The sequence below is a fragment of the Lepisosteus platostomus genome, chromosome 3 (assembly GCF_059453375.1).
Source record: "Lepisosteus platostomus isolate fLepPlt1 chromosome 3, fLepPlt1.hap1, whole genome shotgun sequence".
In the NCBI taxonomy this organism is placed as follows: Eukaryota; Metazoa; Chordata; class Actinopteri; order Semionotiformes; family Lepisosteidae; genus Lepisosteus; species Lepisosteus platostomus.
Window position 1 is genome coordinate 60246379 of NC_142613.1, and position 26031 is coordinate 60272409.

The 26031-nt window shown below is 35.7% G+C and overlaps 1 protein-coding gene across 1 annotated transcript; it reads right to left on the reverse strand.

The window, feature by feature from the left end:
* On the reverse strand, positions 1-24564 carry gata4 (GATA binding protein 4). Its single transcript, XM_088626245.1, has 6 exons — positions 23664-24564; positions 6226-6392; positions 5626-5751; positions 4108-4192; positions 3686-3813; positions 1-2173 (listed from the first exon to the last, which is right to left on the reverse strand). The coding sequence occupies exons 1-6, from the start codon at positions 24193-24195 to the stop codon at positions 2048-2050; spliced, it is 1164 nt and encodes a 387-aa protein (XP_088482371.1). The 5' UTR covers positions 24196-24564; the 3' UTR covers positions 1-2047.
* Positions 24565-26031: the final 1467 nt, after the last annotated feature.

Consider the following 26031-nt stretch of genomic DNA (forward strand, 5'->3'; position numbering starts at 1 on the left):
TCTTCTGAAACATTTAATTTCTGTTATGACATACGCAAAAATAAAAATGCTGTTATGTAATTTAAATCATTACATAATATAAATACTCCATTATTCTATACCTGCCATAAACCACTCTACTACATATTCATTTTTAAAACATGGCAGGTACTGCAAATGGTTAAAATACATAAACATGACAACAAACATCGTGAGCAAAATATATCATCTAATTAAAAGGATTGCTTTTAATTCAGTGTACTTTGCATTACCCTGTCTCACTTTGGCTGTGTCACATAATCCAAAGAGAATGGAAGTGGAAGTTCAGGGGAAGTAGCTTTAAGACTGAGTTTAGAAGTCACTCTTTTATACAAAGGCTTGTGGGAGTATGGGACGAGCAACCCAGCCATGTTGTTGAAGCTGCTACCTTGGCTTCTCGCAAAAAGCAGCTAGAGGAAATAAAAGAATTGATAGATACCAATCATCTTATCTTTTGTTTATAGCATTTCTTGTGTTCTTATGTTCCTCTGTTGGAAGAATCATGTGGGAGGTTTTGCATCTTCACACTCACTTTGAACAGATCATGTTGCATCCTTTTCAACAGGAAGGTAGTGGTGCAGTACCCAGGACTGATCTGCATCCTGCTCCCTGCGAGTTCCAGTTTAAAATTCATTCCTTTTTTCTTATTTTATTGTTAGATGTTCATATAAAATAACTTAATATCTGAAAAATATCTTCATATACCTTGGGAGGTCAATGAAAAAAACAATGCGAATTGTTTGTGTAGTCAAGATGGCCACACTTTATTTCAGGAGAGGCAGATGAAGAGCAATGCAAAGACGCTGCCTTCCAGTACTGTTGAACATATACAGTAGTATGTTTTTTCCACTTTTTTTGAGGATGAGCTGTGGACTGCGGTTACTGGGAACACAAACATTGTTGCTTATGACTTTCCTGAAGTGCTGGATTGCAGCGTCAATGCAAAGGCATAATTATATGGAACAACTGCTACTTCCTCACCAGTATTCAGGACTCAGGAATCGTAATCGCAAGTCGGTGTCAATAAAGATTAAATTTAGAATATGCTTCAACTGCAATAATGTTCCAGTATCTATCTTTTCCATTAAGTAAAAGCCAAAACGCCACTAATGCTTTTAGTACCTCTGTGTAAAGTAGTAATGAAATTATTTGTCTTAATGGCTGTACTGGTTGCTCTTGTTCTGTGCCTAGATTCCTTTCCAAATAAAAGAACTTGTTTAGTTGGCACACTTAGACTATTGAACACATAGTAGCATTGGACTGGCATAGTGAAAGCATAAAATTAAAATGTTAAACAATATACTGTATGTATTTCAGGATTATTTTTGTACTCACTGCAGGGCTGCAGGTGCTATATACTTTAAAGTTCTCCACAAACTAGTATCCTCTGACTTAAAGCTCCTATTTCTAGATGTTACACATTATTCCTTAAATTAAAAATTGTATATTTATTGGTTGTTCCAAAACAGAATAATCTGAGCCCAGATTTTTCAACTAATTTCCCTGCTATCTGTGGAACTCTATTCCATTTACCATTAGGAATGTTAAACTGTTAAATTCCTAATTAAATTGGATTGTTTCAATTCAAAACCAACGAACAATCTTTTGGAATGTACGTTTACAAAACTAATTTTTGTAATTTGTCTGTGTATCAGGCTCATGGGCTGTCCAGGGCTCTTGAATAACGTGGAATAAATACAGTAGCAGTTTTAAAAAATAGAAATTTGTATTGAATGTCAAAAAAGGCATTTGTAAGAAGGTCTGGGGCTCAACTTCCACAGAAGAAAAGAGGAATTTTAAATTTTGTAAAAAAAAGGTGTCTTCACGCTACATCGCAACAAAATTGAAATGTGTACACCAGTGTATGTAAGTTTGCTGACACCCACTGAAGACTCGGTATCAATGGAAAGGTGAAACAATTTACAAACATTGACGTTGATCCATCTGAATTCTCCTTTGGTGCTCCTACTCCTGGGCTGTGTTTGTGCACGGGTTTCTGTCCAGCTGTTTCCATAAATGCGGAGCTCTTCTAGGCCAGAACCAGGCTGTTCCAGGGCTCAGTTTTGGAACCTGAGGTCACCGCATGACTTACGGGTGACAGCTTAAGAGAAGAGGCGCTGCTATTGACGGCCATGTAACCATGGGTAGATGAAGCCTAAAGGAATCATTGAGAAAGAAACCTGTTATGTTGATTGCTGTGCATGTTTACATTTTGCACTTTTGCAGTTCCACACTGATAAATGCACATTATAAGTTTAAATAAAATTAATTACTGGCCAATATACAGCTATAAAATGCTTTTTTGACAGATAATCTGCAATCTAGTTACAGAGAGTTATATGTCATTCATCCGATCTTCCATTTTCTAACCCTGTTATGCAACAGGGTTGTGAGGGAGCTGGAGCCTATCCCAACAAGCATGGGGACAAGGCCCTGGACGGACACCAAGGGGAGCACGCAGAAACAAACATGCATGCACACACTCACACCTGTCATGAAGGTGTTCTTTCCGGACCCTATACAGATGACACAATCCGGGGATGAGTGAGGAAAACACAGGGAATAAGGCATGCAGGAGTTGGGAATGAAAACAGGGGGCGTGTCCATGGTGCGCTGGTGTTCGGGGGAGGTATGTTCGAGGCAAACAATCCAGAGCTGAGTCCAAAAGGGGAATCCAAGAGGGGGCAAAAGTCCAAAGCCAGGCAATCCATCCAAGACAGACGAGATTAAAACAAGAACCGGGTCGGGACCGGCACGGGAACAGGAACAGAAACTAAAACCTTGACAGGGCCAGGCGCTTCCAGGTCCCGGACTCGCCTGGTACAGGAACCTAAGCAGAGCCCGGAAGAGAGTGAGCGTCTGGCTTTTATAGGACGAGGGGCAGGAACTGGAGGCAGGTGCAGGGAATGAGTACTGAACAAGGAAGGCCTGGACCGCCTTAAGAGGAGGGGTTTACGATCGTGACACACTAGGGCCTATTTTCCCATAAACCAAGTCACTTCAGACCGTGTGTGGAAACCAGAGCACCCAGATAAAACCCACACCAACACAGGGTGAATATATGGCACAGGCTCCAAGCAGATAGCACCCCAGGGCTAGAATTGAACCCAGAGCCCCAGGGCTGCAAGGCAGTAATGTTAACCATTGCTCCAACCATCCCGCCCCTTATATATAATTATGTAATCACTTTACTAATGTATTTATTCTTAACAATGTTTTATTCTTAATAGAAATAGACTAGTTAAAATATGTGATTGTTATAGACTTTAAACCTCTTTTTAATGTATAGCAACTCCTCATTTTAAAAAAAGAAAGTGTTCCTCATTAAATGAAACATTTTTGAACGAAAACGATTTCCCATTTATTAAGGTGATAATTTGATACAGGTGATTTGTGATAACAGATATGGTCATATTAGTAAAAGAAGATAAATATATACTGTACTTTTATTGCAATAAAGAGCACTAATTAAAACATACTGTATGAAGGAAAACGAAAATGCACAGATGAACACAAGCAGTCATCAGTCCAACTTTCCAAGAAGGCTAAGTGAGGCAAAGTGTATGTGTTGTACCTCAGAGAAAAAAATGAAGAGTCACAACAGAAAAGGTTCACCCTGACAGGTTAGGAATGAGAAAACAAGATAACTTTCCTTTGTTCATCTTACCTGATGGTGAGTGCTGTGTTGTGCATATTGGGGAGTGGTCCCAGGCTCAATTTTGATTGGGAGTAACTCTTGTGTGCTGGAATTTGCAGTAGGAGTGCTAGGGGTGCGGGTGTCTGCGCTGAGCAGCCCTGCCAATGAGAACAGCATTCATCACAACTCAGCTTCCCGTCCCCTTTCAACTTAGTAAAACTGTTTGGAGTGAAATTCCCAGAATGCAAGTGGCTGATATTCTTACACATACAGTCTCATTGCCAAACATGGCTTCTTATTTAAAGGTAAATGAATATGACTTTTGTGGGTGAAAATGGGGGGAAAACATGGCTTTTAAAAGAGACATTTGGTATCAAAGCTGTGAAATTGAAATCTGGAGAGTGTGATGGACTACTTGAGCGGTTCGTTTCTTGGGCTGGGGGAGTACACACCTGCCGGCTTGGCTTTATTGAGGTTCTTCGGTTTGCGCTTGCGGGTTTGGATCCCTTCCTTCTTCATTGCCAGCGGCCGCGGAACCTGAGGGACAGCAGAGTTGTTGGCCGCATGACTGTACACATCATACACCAAAAAACCTTCACTTCTGCCCCACCTGGACATTTACAGATAGATAGATAAGACTTTATTGATGTGTTACAGCAGTCCAGCCCAGGACAAGCAAACAAAAAAAGACATCAGAATAGACGGAAAATTAAAATACGTACAGCGATACAAATTAAATATAAAATAAATACATAGGTGTGTGAAAAATATGCTCATAGCCACTGTAAAAACAATAAAATATGTGTAAAATTTGCATAGGTATATACAGATTGAGTGTACAAAAAAAAGTACAATGGAGCAACATGCTGTCCATAGACGAGCAAATGAAGGGCTGTAGCTGGAGCAGTCTGTTGCTAAAAGTGCTCTGCTGCCCAATAACGGTCCCATGAAGCGGATGAGAGACATTGTTCATGATGGCTGTGACAGTGATGCACAGTTAAAGGTCATATTTGTGGCCAGCATAAGTCCAGATAGATTGAAGGATCTCCGACACCCCCTCACCCAAGCACACACATACACCCATGTTTAAATAGCAGCAAAGACATGGTAAATATTTATACCGTATGTGGTGTGAAGTGCTTATTTGTACATCAAATCCACTTTGAAGTATGCATATATTCCCATCCACAAGTCTTCAGTTCAGGTAAGGCCTAGTTATATTATAATTTGTTCTATTTTGAAACAATTAGTACTGTATACAACAACTGTTCAGTCCAAATGGATTGAATGTGTTATTTTGGATCTAAGAACATATATAACATCTGCCATTTGTGAATAGCATTGTCAAAAATTCTAATTCCTGTTACATTTTTAAGATTATTTGTCAAGTGGGTAGCATTCAACACAAGTCATTAATATGTCTTATATGTTTGTAGTCCTTGTTATAACCCCCATCCCTGGTTGTGATCATGTGATTAATTATTGACATTGATTTGTTATTGACCACAGTTAGAATTACATTCTGGGATAAAGGTAATATTTCATTTTTATTTCAGTTAATTCCTTAGGAAGACACCTGGAGACTTGGAGATTTTTCTAGTATTTTCCAATAGGCTAAATATCCATCACCATTCAATCTTGTATGTATTTGGGTTGTTCCCAGTTAAAAGTGACCTCTGGCTCTGTCTGGCCTCATAACTAGCAATCTTGTGCTTATCATCTGAATGAAATCAAAGGAAGAACCTATGTCAGACATTATTGAAGACACTTGTTGATATACTTACTGTAGTGCCTGTTCAGTAAGTGCTTCTTTTTTTGTGACTACAATGAAGTTGGTAGAAAGGTAAGCGAGTGTTTATTCTAAGGTGAATTAAATATTCTTGTTCAATTGGAAAAACAAGTTCTGCACATGATTTTTCAGAGTGTGCACTTGTCATTTTGTGCCCTTTGCAGGACTGAGTGAATCTTACCCCATGCAGTTTCATGTAAAGTCCACATGCATTGCACACAGGCTCTCCCTCCGCATTGCGGCGCCACAGGGTAGTGGTGGTGGTGTGACAGTTGGTGCAAGACAGGCCCACTCTTCTGGAGGCAGACTGAAAACAGAGAAACCGAGCTCTGGCGGCTGCTGACAAACGACGAGCCACGAAGCCTACCGGCAGCAGTTTTTAATCTTGAAATCTGTGGCAAGGTGATGGGTATCGAAAGCGAGGTAGAAATGAAAAGAAATTGCCGAAAGGGCATTAGGCCTCATTTTTTGTCGTAAGCTTCTAGCATAATGAAATCTCCATGCACTAGAATTTTAATCCTTTCACCAATTTTTGGCTCCCTCCTCAAATGAAATACACTTTTTCCTTCTGTTTTTGAAGTACCGGATGCCCTGCCTCATTATAAGTTTGTTGTCTCTTCTGTGACAAAAAGGGTTTCTGGCCTCCAATCTCATTTTGGTTTAGGCAAGGGGTGCAGGAAGGTACTTCAATTTTGTGCTCTTCCCGATCCCCTAATTCCACCCAATTCCTACGAGCAGTATACTACGAAAGCTCCCCTGCCATGTTGTGACTCTTGCTTACCAGACGACGCTGCGGCTTGATGAGGGGTCGGTTTATGCCGTTCATCTTGTGGTAGAGTCCACAGGCATTGCAGAGGTAATGCCCCGTGCCATCGCGCCGCCAGAGTGGAGTGGACATGGCACCGCAGTTCACACACTCCCGCCCCTCAGCAAAGTCATCAAACAGGTCTGCGAGTCGGAGGAACAGGAAAAGTCAGCCAGTGCGGGCACTGAATCTGTCCGTCAACCTGATCACCACAAACGGGTGCCTCCCTCTGGTGTGGTGCGCAAAAATGCAGAGCTGGATTCAGAAGCATGAAAGCAATTTTAAATCGTTACAATGAATTTTCTGTTAGTTTATGTAAGTCATATTGATCTTTATTTGAGAATTGTGTTGAATAATCTGAAATATGAAATGGCCTGAGTTCAAATTTACACCTTTTACTGTTTTCTGAGACAACATTTGTACTGTACCTCCTCAGACAGCCGGACATTTTACTGGAGCAAACAGGTGGAAGCACTGTGCTCAAGGGTTTGACAGCAGTGCCTCCTTGTGGGATGTGAACCCACAACCTTTCAGTTCTGAGCCCAAAACCCTCCTTGCACACGGCTACCATAAACATTTAACAACTCATTGATACCTATTTAAATAGGGATGTTGGGAGTGCTGAAGCAATAGTTATATACTCATCATCTCATGATTCCCAGTTTGCATCTATGAGCTCTATTGTAAAAGCTTGATAAATAATGGCCAAAAAATCTCACTAGCTCCTGTTAAGAGAATATCAATTCAAATATTTGTAAAGGCATAATACATAAGAACAGAGGTTTGAAGTTTCATTTACTTATATACATTTAATCTGAGACAAAAAACAAATACAGTGATAAAGCTGTACTATAGGGAGCAATACTGCTTATACAGGATGTGTACATGGATATGTTTGTATATCTACAATTTCCACACTGTATATAACTGACAACATTTGTTTCTTCAAAGTGGCCACTGATTTGGATAGAACTGAATTACATGAACTGCAAGAAGTGTTCAACTCCACTCAGACCCACTTTAGAGTCCTGCCTAAGTGAAGTTAAAACAGTCAAAATAATGAATTGTGTGAAAAGAATAAATCCAGTACTAAAAGAAATGTCTGATTTACAGGATTTGTGTTACTACTACCTGAAAACATTAACTAATGGAGAGTTCATTGATTTCACTGATGTGAAGTCCTGAACAAATACTTGGAAGAACCTTAGAAACGATAAAATTGAACATGTTGTTGTTATCTTTCAATACATGTATTGAGAAGACTCCTTGGTCATTAGGCTTCTAATAACCAAACTAGCAAGAAGGGTCAGGTTTCCTGCTTTAATTTGCAAAGTACTTTCTTACAGTATGTACCATTGAAATATTGATCACTATGTTTTTAAAAAAGATATCTCTGCTTTTAAAGATGTAACGAGTAATCCATACATTCCTGGGCTTAAAGGAAAGCTCTGTACAGACAGGCTAAAATAATTGTACCACTCTGGTCTTGAACATAAAAGATTACAAGGGGACCTGATTCGTGTATTCAAAAACTTTAAAGGCACTGACAGTCTGAGGAGTTCTCCAGAATTAACATTGAAATATGATTAAGGAAAAGCTACATTAAAATGGGTTTAAAACTGAGGACAGGAAGCACTTCTTCACTCAAAAAGGTTGTGGGAGTATGGGACAAGCTAACCAGCCATGCTGTTGAAGGTGATGCCCTGGCTTTCTTCAAGAAACAGATAGACAAGATCCTCAGATTATTTAGCTACTTACTACCAAAGAGGGATAGTATGACTTCCTTCTGATTGGACCTTTTCTTATGTCACTCCCTGTATAATGTCTAAGAGAGCCACAGGCAGACAATAGGAAGACTCCTGGAGATAATACAAATGCTTTGACCAGTTTTGACCAGCAGGTGGCGATATAGTTCTATATAGGAAAGCAAATTCTGGAGATATATTTTATTTTATTGAAAGCTTTGTATTCATGAAATTCCCTTTCAGGTTCTGTCCAGAACCTATGAAAGTTAGTCACACTATATCTTCCTGACATGCATTTATTTAACTGTTTTAAGTAAAAAGCTGTTCATTTTATTTATTGACTACTTATTAAGGTCCTTATAGTAATGTTAAAAAGATATTCTGTTCTTATGAAATTGCAATGTTTTGTACAACCTATTGTTCAGTGGCTTAATGGACTTCTTCAGTGTCATGATTGTTAAAGGACATTGATTCAATGGCCAGCATTATTAAAAGGTAAAATTGTTCATTGTGATGGACTGTTTAGAAATATGGTTTGAACAGAGAACATTTCTGCTACATTTTAGAAACAAATTGTTTTTGAAAAGGGACCTACGAACATAATTTGTCAGGCTGTCAATGTGCAAGATTTTTAGTTGATGAAGTGTATCTTTCTGAGTGAGGACAGTGTTTCTACTGGCTGTATGAATGCTGTTGTTTTTAAAACCTTTTATTTTGTCCGTCCTTTGTTAATTAATGAAATTAGTACATTAGAATTATATAGAAATCTTGCAAGACTGTAGATATACTGATCAAGAAGAGTGCATCCATCAGAAAGTTTTGAAAAGGGAATTAAAAACTTGATTGCACAAAATGTCATTAAATCAAAAAACTTTTGATTTTTACAAGACAGCACTTGTTTTGGCCAATAATAATATCTAGCATTATTAAGAGAATCTAGCATTATTTTCCATAAAACAAAAAATGCATGAAACATTAATGTGCTACTATTGGGGTAACTATTTTGACACCTGAAGATGGCTCCACAAATGAAACATTGTGCCTCTTTTCTTTTCAGAAACCTTTATTTGTTCCAAAATATAAAGTATAGTTTATTTTGACCATTTGTTACAATTATCTATTGTTTCTGTAACAAAAAGTAAAGTAACAGAAATTAAATTTATTTTGTTATTTTATAACTTTAATCATTTGTAAAGTAAAAAAAAAGTTATAAAACTGACCAAAACAAGAACAATTATATATGAATTTAACACAATTAAAAATATACAACTGAGTTGCTCAGCTCAATCTAAAATACAAAGTTATATAATACTGATATTTTTTACAAGTTATAAAATGCTGTTATTACTGCACACTCAGTAATTAATAATAATTGCTTACACTTATACACTCCACTCAAAGCGCTTTACAGGTAATGGAGACTCCCCTCCACCACCACCAATGTGTAGCATCCACCTGGATGATGCGACAGCAGCCATAGTGCGCCAGAACGCTCACCACACATCAGTTATCAGTGGGGAGGAGAGCAGAGTAATGTAGCCAATTCATAGAGGGGGAGTATTAGGAGCAATTGGAAATTTGGCCAGGACACCGGGGTTACACCCCTACTCTTTTCGAGAAGCGCCCTGGGATTTTTTAATGACCACAGAGAGTCAGGACCTCGGTTTTACGTCTCATCCGAAGGACGGCGCCTGTTTACAGTATAGTGTCCCCATCACTATACTGGGGCATTAGGACCCACATGGACCACAGAGTGAGCGCCCCCTGCTGACCCCACTAACACCTCTTCCAGCAGCAAGCTTAGTTTTTCCCAGGAGGTCTCCCATCCAGGTACTGACCAGGCTCACACCTGCTTAGCTTCAGTGGGTTGCCAGTTGTGAGTTGCAGGGTGATATGGCTGCTGGCTAGTAGCTTTTCACATATTAATTATTGGTTGAATATTGGGAAACAGCTTTCTAAAATTGTGTGCTTTTATTTTTTATCTGAAATTGTACCTTCTTGTACTTTAAGGAGGCCAACATATGTACACATCAATATCTGTAATATCTGTAGGTTAGTTTAAAATAGTAATAGATTTAGTAAGGCTCTCATTATTTTTAAAGACTATTATATATTTTCAATATACACAATACATACAGTATATTAAGATTTTTAAATTATCATTATCTAAAAAATAAAAAAAGCTAAGAATAAAACTCTTGAGAAAGCAAGTAATTTTGTTGTACACATAAATGTACAATGCTGAATAAATATGATCTGGCAAGAATTTTTTCTTTAGCCTTGTGTGAAGGTATAATGAAAAATGCAAACGCAACTTGTCCGTAGTCAAGGTTAATATAGCTACATCTGTGGAAACTTCACAGATCCAAAAGTAAATTACATTTACTCAACATTAGCACTGTATACTTCAGAATATATATATATATTATAATAGATTTTTAGAGTAAAACATAGTGTCTAGGTTTACTACTGTATATGCTGTTATAAGGAGAAGCACAGAAGAAGGCTGGAATGTTGTATGAGATATGGTTTTATTGTTCCCAGTATATTATAAATAATGTTTATACTACTTCCTTTAGGGTGTGCTTATTTTGTGCTCATTTTATTTTTATTTATATTCAGTTTAGCTTTTATATATAATATTTGGCCAGATCTATCAAATTCAGGGCCATTTGAACGAATAATTATTCAATATTACTATTTTTCTTAATAGTTCACTTCCAGAAGATATCAAGTGTTTTCCTCGTGTTCCTCCACGAGATTTTAATGACTTCTTAAGTTAACATTACTCATTTTGACAAATTCATTCTTGCACATGAATGGCAAATTTAGAATTATCAGTGGCTGTTATAAATCTCTCTTTTAGAGATTTATTTGAGAGCTATAACCACAAACTGGGGTTTGGGAAGAGACTGCCTGGTACTGAATAGGCATTTGTCTGTACATGATATATTTTATAGTGTAATGCAATACAAATGCAAAAAGAAACTGGAATTTCACGTGCATCACTGTTGAATATCTAATACTTTACTTTAGATGGCATGTTCCTGTCACTGTATACTTTTTACTCCATTACCAAAAGTGCAAATTTAGATGAACTGGAACTTATCTGGAAACCTCATTGAAGAATATAATAGTTAATAGTGAGTGCTGGTATTTTTAAAATTGTCTTATCAGTATATACAAGCTACTGAAGTGTTCTTCTTTGGAATGAAAAGAATTTATGTTTAGTAATATGGGAATTACTGGGGATTAGTAATATGAATTCCCAATAGATATATTTATCTTTAGTAATACCAGAAAGAAGCTCCATCGACAAAACATTTAGCCCTTATCTGGACGTTAATTTTTAACCTTTTATTTTTACAATAAATAACAAATCATTCATTAGGAGTTTACAGCTTTATGTTAATACATGTTAATACTTCCAGTGTCTTGAATTAAAGATGGGAATCAAAAATTAACAATATAAAAGACTGGTAAAAGAGCAAGCTACAAAGGTTAGCAATGAAACATACAGCTCAGTATGGGTAAGCTGCAACTGTCTTTTTTCCAGTTATAAATCCTTTGAACAGTAATATGACAGCCTAAGACTGATTCTTCTTATTTTCAGTTTATAGACTCCTCCAAAGCTCTGTTCGGTCTACCCTTGAATCTTAAGGTTTCATCTGTTTTCTTTAGCTTAAGTATGATAAGATTAAAAGCCAGCAAGACTAAATATTTATATGGACTCCTAATGATTTCTAAAGACACTCACATTCTTGGCATTATTAAAAAGTTCTTGATTTGAGCTGGAATATCGCCAGTAAAATGTGCTACAGTATATCTTGTCAAATGAGACAGAATCTTTTCAATTACAGGCACTGCAATTTTTGATAGGTTTTCCATTAATATTCATTTACACTTCACGTTTTGGAGCAATCTACGTCTCTTTTTAACTTAAAGACTGAATTGTATACTTTTAGATGTATAAAAAATGATCAATATCATACATTATTTATCCATTTATCTGCTTCTTCTCTGAGTCATGATCCAAAGATGGAAGAAAAAATAGTTTGAGATAAATGCAATGTATGAATGAATACCTACATTAATTATGAAACAAATCCTATAAAAAAGTATGATTAACCTGTGAGTGATTTTTATGGGGCTTATGACCACCTAATCAAACTCGAAGGTAATAATTACTCCAAGGTTATTGTAATTTTCATGTGCTCAGTTACCTGGCTGTGTTGCTGTTGATTTCTTCAGGAGTTTGATTTTGAACTCCGATAACTGTTTCAACAGGTCACTTTAAACTGACATACAGTATGTCAGCCTCAAGTGTCCACTGCATTCAGGACATTAATTTTCTCTGTACTACAGCACAGAGTCTAGAAGGTGATGTTTTGCTCACAAGATCTGTTTCACATTCCTCCTGAAAAAATTGATAATTTAATAGTTCTGATGGGTAGCTGCGTCAGCATGTGTAAGCTACAAAGGAAGAAGTAATAAGTTTATTCCATGCTGAAAAAAAGAAGAAAGAAAACACAACGTTTCGGCTGTGGAGCCTTCTTCAGGTGTCTTCAGGTGGCACCTGAAGAAGGCTCCACAGCCGAAACGTTGTGTTTTCTTTCTTTTCTTTTCAGCATGGAATAAACCTACAGTATTACTTGTTCCTTGATAATTTAATGCTTTGCTAATTTTGATTTACTTACTTTATAAACCTGCAATTTTTCTTTAAAAAAATAATTCGTAAAGATGATCCCAAAGCAAAAAAGTTCTGTTATCGGAAACTAGAATTTCTCCAAAGACAGTATTATCTTTTTAGAATTTCTCTGTAACATAACAGGTTCATATTATCTTATTTTGTGTTCCAGCAGTATTATTCAGTTTTCATAACTACCTGTGAAGTGTAAGTTAAGGATAAGTTTAGTCAGCCTTAAAAGATTTTTTTGAGAATAGGTAATTAAAGTTGTTTAATTGCGAAAAGTGAATGATCTATTCAAGCAGTATAATCTTGCAGTGTGACACAGGAGTTTATTTAAAGAAGTATGATGCATATTTCTTAAAATATATCTGAATGTTGCTATATGTTGTTATTCATCTGAAATTAGCATCAAAGAAATTATATATTTTTTATTTAATATACAGTATATCACCTACACTGGGTCTTTTAACTTGTGTTATCTTTTATAACAATAAACACAAAAACATAAGAAAGTGTTTCAAAGTTGTTTTTGGGCCTTGCAGCCTATTTGATTTTAGCTAGTTTAATCAAGAATCCCATCTACAAATTTAATTTAAAAAGCAAAAGAAACAGCTTTTACAATATGGCTAGGAGTCTTAGTTATGAAAACACTTCTTCTCAGTTTCCATTTGAGCCCTCTGGCTCATGATTTACTTTTGATATTATGGAAACCACCTTTTGATGAAAACCAACTGTCTTGATACCATAATGTTTTAATTGTATAACTTTAACATAACAATCCATCCAATTTCTAACTGACTCTTCCAATTCAGATTTGCAGTGGAGCCAGAACCTATCCCAGCAAGGCACGATACACACTGTATGGGAAGCCAGTCCTTCACAAAGCACAAACACAAACTGGAAACCCACATAAACAGGGGGAGACCATACAAATGCCATGAGATAGCACCCCAGGAAGTGAACCCAGAGCCCCAGAATCACAAGTTTGTAATTCTAATCACTGTGCCATCCATATATTTAAATTTATTCAGAATTTATGCTATTAATATACAAAAATTATCCATGTTGCAGAAGACTTTACATATAACTTTCCAGTTGTCATACTTGTAAAGTAGGAACATATAATAAAGTGAATACTGAAATTGAGAGCAACAAAGTAACTTTGTGATGTGATTCCCCCAAAAGTGAAAAAGTAAAAAACTACAGCTTTTTACTTTGGCAAAAGTCCAACATGGTCAATAATTGATAAATGTGTGCAATGTAATCATTTCATTTCTAAAAAAAATATTTAACACTATTTGTTGTTCAGTGAAGTCTGTTGTTAAAAAAAGTCTAGGCGGAAAGTAGCTATTAGTAACAACAACAGATTAATTAATAATAATAATAATAATTGCTTACACTTATATAGCGCTTTTCTGGACACTCCACTCAAAGCGCTTTACAGGTAATGGGGACTCCCCTCCACCACCACCAATTAAAGATGTCCTTAGTCCCTTATGAGGTTTTTTGAGATTATTACTGTAATATGGATTCCCAGGGGATAAGGGATAATGGGCTTTTTGTGGGCAGTTAGGTGTGCTCCACAGGAAGTGAGAGGCTTGTGCCTGGACGTCTCCCCCACACTCCAAGAAAAGCTCAAACAATGTGACCGGATACAATTCAGCTTTGAATTAAACACTAGAATAGCTGAGTTCCTTCTGTCAGCTCTCTATTGTAACAAATGCTGGCCCTAACAGTTTAGCTTCCCCTTCATTCTGAAAGAGAGATTTACAAAACAAATGAGGTTGGAAAACCACATTTAAATTAATAACTAAATGAATAACTGCTGAATCAGATTTTCACAGAAATATTCTTCCCCTGCTCAGAACTGTACAGAATTGCCGTTAGCTAACAAAAATATGCATAAGGCCCAGACTATTTTGTCCCTTAAGGCATAACATTCTCACTTTGGGCCTCTAACCCAACGCTCTCCTTGTTCTCCTCTAAAACTGTATCTATGCACCTGTTCATTCTCAATAATGACTTGCACTGATCACAATAGATGTCTTATAATAAATCAAATATTTATTTTACTTAAATACTTTAAGATAAAAAACATTTTTTTTGCTTTGTTCAAGAGTTTTGTAGAAATCCTCAAAAATGAATCTGCAATTAATAATTCTTACCTGATTTGCAAATACTGAAATTGTTTTTTAGACACAACACAATATTTTTGCCTCTTATTAATACAATGCAAACTGATGAAGCTGTTACATTTTATGCTACACCTGTAGGAAATCTTAGAATCACTTCCTTCCCTTGACTTTTTGTAACCTCCAGAGTAATGAAATGACAGAATGAGTGACAACAAATATACAAGAGATTTCACTCAGAAGTTATGCACAGGGGATGTGTGTATGTAAAAAGAGACACAGGGGTTCGTTGGTTTTAATTGTGGTGCTGCAATGGCACAGCCCGGGGGCAGAGAGAGAAGAAACGTGTGCTGGGAGAGCAGCTGTGAAGAACATTGCAACATGAAGCCGGGAGGATGTACTGTAGAGAGACCGTACTGTACTGTTCAGTCATCAAAACAGAAGAGCTACTGATCAGCCAAGACCAAATACTCAGATTTTGATGCAACACCGCAGAAATGGAATCATGTAGCTACAAACATAAGGGGCTTATGTGGAATGACACGATGCTGGCGATGGTTTAGATAAGATAAGATCACTTTATTAGCCCTATAAAATTTCTTTCATTAGGATTTCGTCTTTTCGCATTCCCCAGCTTGCTCTCCATGAGACATAGACACAGACAGGGAGAGAAGCCTGGGGTCAGAGCGGTTGGGGTTAAGGGCCTTGCCCAGGGGCCCAACGGAGTAGGATTCCTCTGCCAGTCACAGGATTTGAACCAGCAACTTTCCAGCCACAGGCGCAGGTCCTTAGCCACAGATCCATAGCTCAGAAAGCTCTCTCTTTTATACATTAATACTCTTGTTTTGTGTTGGACGCTCAATGGCCGTCATTACTTATGACAGACAAACACTTTTAAACCTGAGGACAGACTCCTACTTGTACATTGTCTACTGTTTGTTTGTATATTGTCTTGATGCACTGTCTGCACTTTGTGTTTTTACACTTTTTAACAATCGAGAGACTTCCTGTAAGTAAGAATTCCATTGTACCAGTACATGTACCGGTTACATATGGCAATTAAGTTCAAGTTCAAGATGTTGATAATGTATTATTATTATTATTATTATTATTATTATTATTATTATTATTGTTATTATTATTAGTAGTAGTAGTAGTAGTAGTAGTAGTAGTAGTAGTAGTAGCAAAGGAACAAGTAATAGGTTTATTCCATGCTGAAAAAAAGAAGAAAGAGAACACAACGTTTCGGCCGTGGAGCCTTCTTCAGGTGTGAGAGTAGTAGTAGTAGTAGTAGTAGTAACATCACCACTCAACAAGATCAAAGTTACAGCAGCAAAGCTAAAATTTATGCACCATTGTGGACAGCCACCTCCTGGATCATGGCAAATTGTCTTTTCTTTTCTTCTGATTAATCCTGGTCTTGTCTCATTTAGCAAAAGTAGAGTACAGTATGTTCATTCAGGAGAGATGTTCTCTCTAGTCTGCAGTTGTGTAGTGTAACAGGTTTGGAGGCCATTACTGCCAGACGTGTTGCTATCAAAGGTAACTGCATGACACAGTACTATTTTGAATCCAGTTTTAGGCCTGCTGTCACTGCAACAGTAATATCAAAGTTGTTGATCTTATGCACCAATATATCTACCTAATGCAACAGTGAGAACTTCAGAACTCCATTGCTAGTACGGGATTATAAACTCAATTTGTTGCCATCAATGATCTACTGATTTAGTTTTAATTTATTATTAAAATGATTTAATTATTTTAACTCTCTGAACATCTATCTCATTCCTTTCATGAAATATTCATTTTAATTTAAAATGTAATCTGAAAAACATTAAAACTTCTATTTGAACCGTTTTAAAATATACATCAAAAGTATTCCAGGTTACAGTTACATTTGCCTAATGGTTCTCTCATTTATTTTGATTCTTTCAAAAATACGTTAGAAAAAAAAGTTGAAGACCTAAAAATACAGGATGGGAAATAGTGAGATTCAAGAAAGGTTCTGTATATATGAAAAACACTTGTACATGTTAGTACAATATTCACATATTCATCAAGATGTGAATGTGAATTCATTATGAATTCACTTTGGTGAGAACTCAATAGAAATACAAAACATAATGTTAGGAAAATAGTTATATAATTTACACAATTCTAATTAATAGTTAAAAATGTACAGTAGAACTTAAATCAAAGAAACTGTTAAAATATTTATCAAGAGGCAACATGTTTCAGCAACATGCAGACAGAAATATTGAAATACTTATGTTTGTCACAATTTAGCAAAGCCTGTAAAAAAACAACCAGTTTTGCTTTTCTGTCATCACATTTTTTGTTTTGTAACATCTTCCTTGTTTTAATTGAGATCCTGGGCTAAGGGCAGTTATTGAATACTGAATATGATACAGTATATAGTATAAGGTAGATATATCATGTGGATATGCATACACAATCTACTTAATTCACAGGTGATTGTTGGGAGACAATATTTTCTCTTGGCAGGCTTTGAGGTTTCAGACACCGTCTAATTGGTTGACTTTCTGTTTCTGATACTTTTTTGAATGGTTGGGCTAAATAGTAGATTCAGTATTTCCTGCTAATATTAATTTCCCCCCAAAAAAATCCTTTCAAAATTCCATCATTTCTAATGAAGCTCTGATTTCTGGCACGGCCGCCTACAGACTGAAACTTCCTGACCTTGGTTTTATAGCTGGAAGCCCATGTATTCAAGCAAATATTCTGTTTATATTTCATGGGTGTCTGCTTTCCTTTATGTGTGTAGTCCGATCCTTCTAATCATTGTGATTAAAGATGTAAAATACATTATATGAAAAACAGTAGAAAAGAAAGGCTTTGAAACAGTGCTAAAAATGATAGGAGAACTAACCCCACTGTTTAAGGAAACACAGTTTTGATAAACAAATTAGAAAACTATTATTGGTAGAGTATTTTAATTATTTATCCATGCACATCCTGACCAGAAAGCCTTTGTCAATGTCAGAAATTAACATATCAATAGTGTTAGAAAGTGTAAGTATCAATTCTCATGAAACCTTTCTGTCAAACAATTTGCATAAAGAATGAAATAAAATCTCCATGGTTGTTTCTTTGGTTTGACATACAAGATATATTATATGCTGCATCAAATAAAAGTTAAGCAGCAGATTTTAAAATAAAGCTTTAATGTTTTTTCTGTGAGACTAAACAATTAGGAAAGTCTAAACTGGGTTACTGATAAAACAGAAATACAATTTATGTGCTTTGCAATGTATCAAGACTTTACTAGCTCAACTAAAAGACTGACAAGTCATCCTAAAAACCTATCAAACACAGTTTACAGGAATGAAACAACAAGAATTCTGAAATAACAAATTAAATCATACTTTGGCAAATTCATCAATTCCAAATCACAAATCCACTATCAAATTATTTTATAAGCTTCAAAAGCAGGTTCCCACCAGGTATCATCAAGAAAAATCAAGCCTCCCTCAAAGACAACTGCTTTACTTCCTACATTATAATAGATTAATTTTGCTTCATTCTTATTTACCTATAAAATAAAAGTTAATTGCTTCAAGATTGATCTAACTATGCTGAGAAGTCTTTGATATATTTTTTTAATTGGACACATATTATCTGTATTTCACAACAGCTAACCTAATCAATCACGAGATTGTGAAAAACACTGTATTTTCACCTACATACAGTAAATATCAGGAAAGGACAGAAGAGTAAATAACACTACCTCCTTCAAAATGAATCATCTAATTGCAGCATTGCCAACATTAACCATTAGAATTTATTATGCATAATTTACTTTTTTCTTATCGAAAAGCTTGTTGCATTTTTAAACTTGTGGTGCAAACCCAAGGCACAATTTTACTGGCTCACAGTTTCTTACACAAAGAGAAAGACACAGGCCTTCATGTATTATAGATATGTTCACCACTTCAGAGGCTCAAATATAGGAAACTGTGGTAGTCTCCAGAAACTAAGAGAAAATTTGATTAATTCATTCAGAAAGTTAAATTTGGACAAACTAGAAAACACTCTGGATCTCTATGATCTTGAACATCACTGGAGAGGTATAATAAAATATACTGTACTGTGACTTCTTTAGTCCAAAATTCAGGTTGCTTCCCGATTTCCCAACTGTAGAAAATGCAAGGAATCATAATGAGATTTAGGTCTGTCAAACTGAATGTGGGTATTAATTGTAAAATGTAACTATACAAAACAGTGTGCTGTGTGTATACGCAATCTGGATTTAAAAAGGACCATTTCTTTAATCACAAAAGCTTTCTCCTGGACTTGTGGTGGGAAGAGATCACTCATTAGTCAGAGTGCCAGAGTGTTGCAATGTATACTTTTCTAGAGGGTAAGAGAGGGGATAATTTCATTTTCTACTGGTTTTAAAACAAGTTGGAAACAAATACAGGTTTTAATTGGCATTTAGGTTTTCTTAGATGTAATAGAAATAATAGATTATATCCAAGTTCCAGTATGCCAAAATTCTAAGAGTAGATTTTAATGAAAAAATATGAATGTCTTCATTATGTAAAGTCTCTATTACACTATGTCTATTATTTAGCACACTATCAATAAGATTGTTATACTCTCGATAAAACTGTTCTGGAGATATTGGACTCCAGTATTAACATAAGAAAGGTTACAAAGAGAAGACCGCTTTTCTTATGTTCTTAGATTCTTACATTAACAAGAACTTAACAATAGATTTTTAATATTTTCCCACTATTAATAAACTATAGCCTACGCGATAGCACAGAAAAACACGTTTGAAGATGTGAACTGATTATTGTTACAGGCCTGTGTCTAAATAAAATTCCTAGATTACTGTTCAAAACTCTCAATAGGAAATATTTTTATGTCCAAAGGTTAATGCAAAGATTTTATACTTTACATGATAAAACATTGACATATATCATCAGGAGATATTAAATTATTTTTACTACTATTATTTTAAAATTTTTACGTGGAGTTCTGGAAAAAGCTAGGTTAAATGGCATAACAACGTGCAATGTATTTTATATTACATTTTGAAAGTGATGTAAAATCAGCAGTTACGCAGTCTCTCTATGTTCAATTCTGATTAAAACTTAAAAAATAGAAATATCTTAGAGTTTAATTGTATAATAATAAAAATAATTTGCCGATGGCCTATGTCCGGATTCCGATTGTTTAGCACTTAACCAATACAGAAGCCAACATTATTACTACACTATTTTTGAGTTCGTAAAATTTCGTTACAGAAGTCAAGATTATATGTTAACTTCTCATTGCACAATGTAATGTTCATAAGTGAAAAATAAAATGTTTCATTACATATAGACTTGTTAACACCGTAAATATGCAATCTGCCTTGAATGCTCACTTACAATGATTTTATGTTTCGCAATACATACATGCTGTAATATAACTACATACTGCTTCTCTCCAGGATTGTTTAACGTAAAAACTGGAGAATGCGTCAAACACAAATATATTGACAATGTTTCCTAAGTAATTACCTGTATATTCTTTGGAAAGGAAATTTCTAAGACATCAAGATTTTATTTTACCCTCACAAAAAGATGAATATAGCATGACTGATATTTATTAATCGCAAATACTAAATTTGTATGAGAATCAAAGAAGCGGTGAAACAAGGACACCTGGTCATCTTGTAACTACAGTACAGTATGTCTATTAATGTTAATATCTGTGGATTCACAGTCTGCCTTGAGAACGATACTTATTATGTTGGAAAGTTTGGAAGTGACGCCTCAAAAAAAGTAAATTATATTTATATAATATGTTGTATTTTTAAAATGTACTATTAGGTAGATACGCCCAATGATAGAAAGACTGCAATAGATAGAATTTGGTTTACACCAAGACTTAATTTTCTGTTGTTGGGTATGTCGGATACCAGTTCATACTGTAAATGTAAATCCATTCATTTTAAACTGATACGTCACTCAAGTCATTAACTACAAGAATTAAACACATTAGACATGTCCTTATAACTGTTTGGCATTGAGTATTTTCATAAATATATGTCGATAGCGAATTACAAAACCAGTATGACTGTTTTTCCCTTATCTAGACATAAAACACAAGCTGAAAACGCAAACCCGAAAGTTGTTATTTCCTGTCGAGTGTAGGTCCGAGTCTTTCAAGCAAAACATCTAAAAACCTAGTTTTTAAAAAAAAATAATGTAAAACTGTTTGGGGAAACAAAGTATTACGTATACAGCCATTAAGTAGAAATATAAATAAGTTAAATCAAAACTTTGATTTAGCTAAAACTCCTTAAAGTACAAGTATGTACCACAATGTTCATACTAAAAATCCGTTTTAAACCAATGGTATAAAATGAAGAGATATATATTCATTTATAGTGGGATTAGAGCTGATATTTAACCTCCTGATTCTATAGCATTTTGAAACGTGAAAAGTTTCTCTGATTCTGAAAATTAAGCGGCACAATACGTAATCTGAATCCATATGCTGAATACCTATTCCGTCGGCCTACGACTACTTTTAACATCATGATGTTTCACTTTAAAACATGGTTCGTCATACACAGCTACTCACTTAAAATTTGATTAAAATTTGCTATTCGTCTTTAAAATTAATACAGAACCATTAATTTGCACGGGATCTTCACGACTAAGGACAGTATCAGTAATCAACTTTCTGATTGCAAAAACTGGTGATCACTATTGCCTAGTTGACTGGATAAAAGTGCAAACTGATACAAAGGTGAACAAACTGAGACAAGTTAACATTTTATCTTCATAACGTCTGCTTGGAAGATAGTATTGTGTTGTGAGAGCTGATGTGGACTAGAAGATGTGGTTAAAAATACTAGTGATTTACTAAGAAGACAATATATTAATAAACCTTTACGCAAAAAACGGATCTACAGTATATGATGTATTGGGTTGCATTCAATGTACTGTATTATGGAACGTAGATATGCATTTAAGCTTAAAGAGTATGGTTTCATTTTGACTAATACATGTTTAGTTTACTTTTTAAGAAATGCCAACTTATGTAACTTAATGAAAGCCAAGCAAAACTTTATCTGCTTTTTGTTATTCATTGCGTTTTAACGCTTTTCATCTTCCAGAGGGAGATTACGAACACGTGAAAAATCCTTAGTGGTTCGAGTAGGGACAAGTCAGCGTAGAGGTCAGCGTGTCAGGATGGAGTTTGAGGCCTATTGCAGACGCAACGGGTAAATAAGCATGGAAAATGAATGTTTAAACCATTTAAATTGATTTTTTGTGCAGTGTTAATGTAATTGAAAACGTCTGTGCTCACATTTTTTATTACAATATTAAAATACAGGTAGAAGAGATTCTACATTACATTAACATTACAATGTTAAAAACGTTTAATAATACATATTGGGTTCCGATTTATACTACGAATTCTAATAAACGTCGTTTGTTATACTTAAATATTTTAATAAAAATTTAAGTTGTTTTTAACTGTGGAGATATCTATGAATTGTTAACTAAAAAGAACACTAAAACTGCATGTTATTTAGGATTATTTCATTATTAAGTAGTGCCTTACTTAGAATATTAGGAAATCGTAGAATTAGTTCAGGATATGGAGAATGGTTTTCTTTAATGGTAATGATATTGCTACAAGACAAATACAAGATTTCGACATATTCTAATATTACGTCTATTTGTTTTTTTCCAGGGAAAGGGTAACTTCAGTTAAAAATCAATTGCGCGGTATGTGACTCCAATTCACTTAAATTACTTTGAACATCATTTGACACAATCACAAAACCAAATATCATTGTCTTTGGTTTTAATTAAAACGCTCTTATTTTATTTCCAAAACAATACAAAAAACAATTCCAAGAGAAAAGATGTAGGTCTGTTTCTTCTAATTTTTTTCTTGTTCTTCGGCTGTTTTTTTATGAAGAAAAATGCCAGACGCACTGCATTTAAATAACATCCTATTGTACGAAATATATTTTTATTTCCACATTAAGTGCTGACTTATCAAACTAAATTTTCATCATTTAAAAAGAAACTAAATTGTGGAATAGATTACTATAGCCCTGAGGTAGAATCTGTAACCCTCGTTGATCACATAGCTTTTAGAAAAGTGTATAAGAAATCTTATCAACTTTAAAGTCTCACTTCTATTTATTTTAGCAGAATATTGGTGTTTAAATAAATGGAGTCTGAAGCTATCTAAATACTCATGTATTTGTAATTGTTCAGCAATTTAAAAAACATAAGAGAGGTTGCATTCGATCTATTTAGCTTCTCTGGTTGCTAGTAGCTAACCATTTTTGATATTTTCAAAATACGTTTGAAAAATACTGCACAAGGACACTGACCTACTGTATTTAAGAAGATACCAGGAACAACAAAAATAAAATGCTTCCTATCCTTGGAAGATAGTATTGTGTTGTGAGAGCTGATGTGGACTAGAAGATGTGTTTAAAAATACTAGTGATTTACTAAGAAGACAATAGATATATTAATAAACCTTTACGCAAAAAGCAGATCTACAGTATATGATGTATTGGGTTACATTCAATGTGCTGTATTATGAAACGTAGATATGCATTTAAGCTTAAAGAGTATGGTTTCATTTGGACAAATAAATGTTTATAGTTTACTTTTTAAGAATGGCCAATTTATGTAATTTAATGAAAGCCAACCAAAATGTTATCTGTTTTTTGTTATTCATTGCGTTTTAACGCTTTTCATCTTCCAGAGGGAGATTACGAACACGTGGAAAATCCTTATGCGCATAGAAATCGGTATTTCTTCCCATCCCTCCCTTTTAACAACAGATACTTACCTATGCTAGGGTGCCTGGCTGTCCCCGGCGCTCCTCCGGACTGTAGACTGTGGAGCACAGAACTGTCAAAGGGAGACGTGGTCCAGCCACCCCCCATACTAGGACTCACATAAGCTGGGTACGGACTGTGGTAAGACCCGCCGAGTCCCCTTGTCCCGTATTGTTCCCTGCCGTTGGCAGAGATGTTCAGAGGGCTGGGGTATGTCGCGGTATCCCGGACTGCAGCGACTGCAGCAGAGATGGGTGGACTTGTGGAAAAGGTAAAGCGTGGAGACATGGTGGACTGATGAGACCCGCCAGTGGTGTAAGAAGGGACCGGTTCCTCTGTGCTCTGTGCCCAGCCAGAGTGGCTGCAAACCGGACTGTTTTGTTGAGAGGCCGCGTGTGGCTGCAGATAAGGCAACGCGGGGATCATGGGTGTAGCCCGGGTGGTTGGCACGAAGACGGGCGAAGTAGCTGCGCCACTGTGCATGAATCTGGATTCGTAAGACGGGGCTCCATGGTTAGTCGTCATTGCTATGCCTTGGTACATATCCACAACTCTGGATTTACCATTCGTACAGAGTACCTGGTGATACAAACGACTGCTAAAATCCTTATTTGTTACGGTTTTCCACTGCGCGCTAAAATCCTCCGTATTCCAATAGAGAACCTAGGTGAGACAGGGTTTTCCGAACAGAAGTTTTTATCCATACACAGATCTACGTCCGGATTTTGTTTGATAGCTTTAGTATTTACAAGTCACACATAACACAACGAAAACGTAATGGGATTCCTCGGGAGATGGAAGCTGGTAAGTGTCCTCACGTGAATGGGAGAGACTCGGGGCTGTTGATTTCCCGAGGACCTGCCAAAACCTCAACTGCTTCTCCTCTCCTGTTGCGCCTCTCTCTCCGCTCTCTCCTCCTCTTTCTCTAATCGCTCCCCCCACCTTGTTGTGGAATTCGATCGAACTACCACTGTAAGCAAAAGGTTCCTTAAGAAGAGGTTGTTCTGAACCTACCATTATTGTGTGTGCGTACGAACAGGTTTGCGTTTTTTCCACGTACAGAATCAACATGTAATGTATTAAATACGATCTGTTTCCGCGAGACATCTCCAATCATTTCGATGGGAGGGAAATTAATACTCTAGACCTGTGAAAAATATGAAAAATATGAACCAGTCATTTCGGTACTGTACATTACCGAAGGGACGTTGATTTAAAGTTAATGTGATAAGGTGCATGTGGGCCAGAATTATTTTGCTGTGGTGAAAGGAAATAATTCACATTATTGTACATAAGTACGTTAGTCATCTTAACCTGCATTTAGCAGTTTATCCAGTACTATTATTACAGTAATATTCACTCATCTAAAACACGCAGTCACAGAGACAAAAGTCACAAAGCACAAAGTAAGTTATAGTTTTATAATTATTGTAAATTGTATTGTATTATGTGCAAGGAAGTTGCTTGTCAGCGAGGATGCAAATTTGAAGACCCTACTAATTGTTTTAAATGATAGAGCCTTAATTCAGTTTCAATATCGGGTATCGTGGTTACAGAAATATTCTCAGCATCCATACTGAAAGACTAATGCGTTAAATAATTCAAGTAGAAATCGTGCTGAATTGCCATTAATGTAGAAAAACCTTACCAAAGGTTTTGAAGTGTTTTCCGTGCTTCCGCATAAAAGTATTTTTGACGAAACAAAAGTAGCTCCATGTGAACTTAATTTTAATTCTTCTTTATTTCTATTTATTTTCTTTTACTTAATTTTATTATTTTACCAAATTGGTTCTTAATCTTGCTATACTTGAAATCAGGAGCGAATAATACACGTAATGTCAAGAATGTAATAAATTTACTATGTTTTCTAAGTGGTAATCATATTAATATGAATTAAACCATCCAGACAGCATGGTGTAGAATTTGTTTAGTCTGTAATATACGATAAAACAGTTTGGGGGGTAGTTTCGAGGTATGACATTTGCTTATTTTCAATTGATTTTTAAAGATTTATAATTAAATAACCCAGATGCACTGAATTGAAGCATGTTTCAATAATGCACCCGCTTTACATTTTACGGACATCATTAATCTTCTTTGAAGTCATGCACTGAAATAACCAGAGATTCGATGAGTTGCAAATATTCTGTTTTATTTTTTATTTATCTTAAAAGACTCGAATATCATTTTCTAACCAGTGTCAATTTAACCCCCTCCTGCCTTCACTATTCCTGTGCTGAAGGTGCCCCTGTGCTTAAATCTTCAACACATCATTGCTTTTAATGTAGCACTCAGGTCTTATCTACAGTAGACTGTTTTTCTGTTTTATTTCACGTTTAATGATTTTCGTCATATCAAAGTATTACATAGCATATTTTA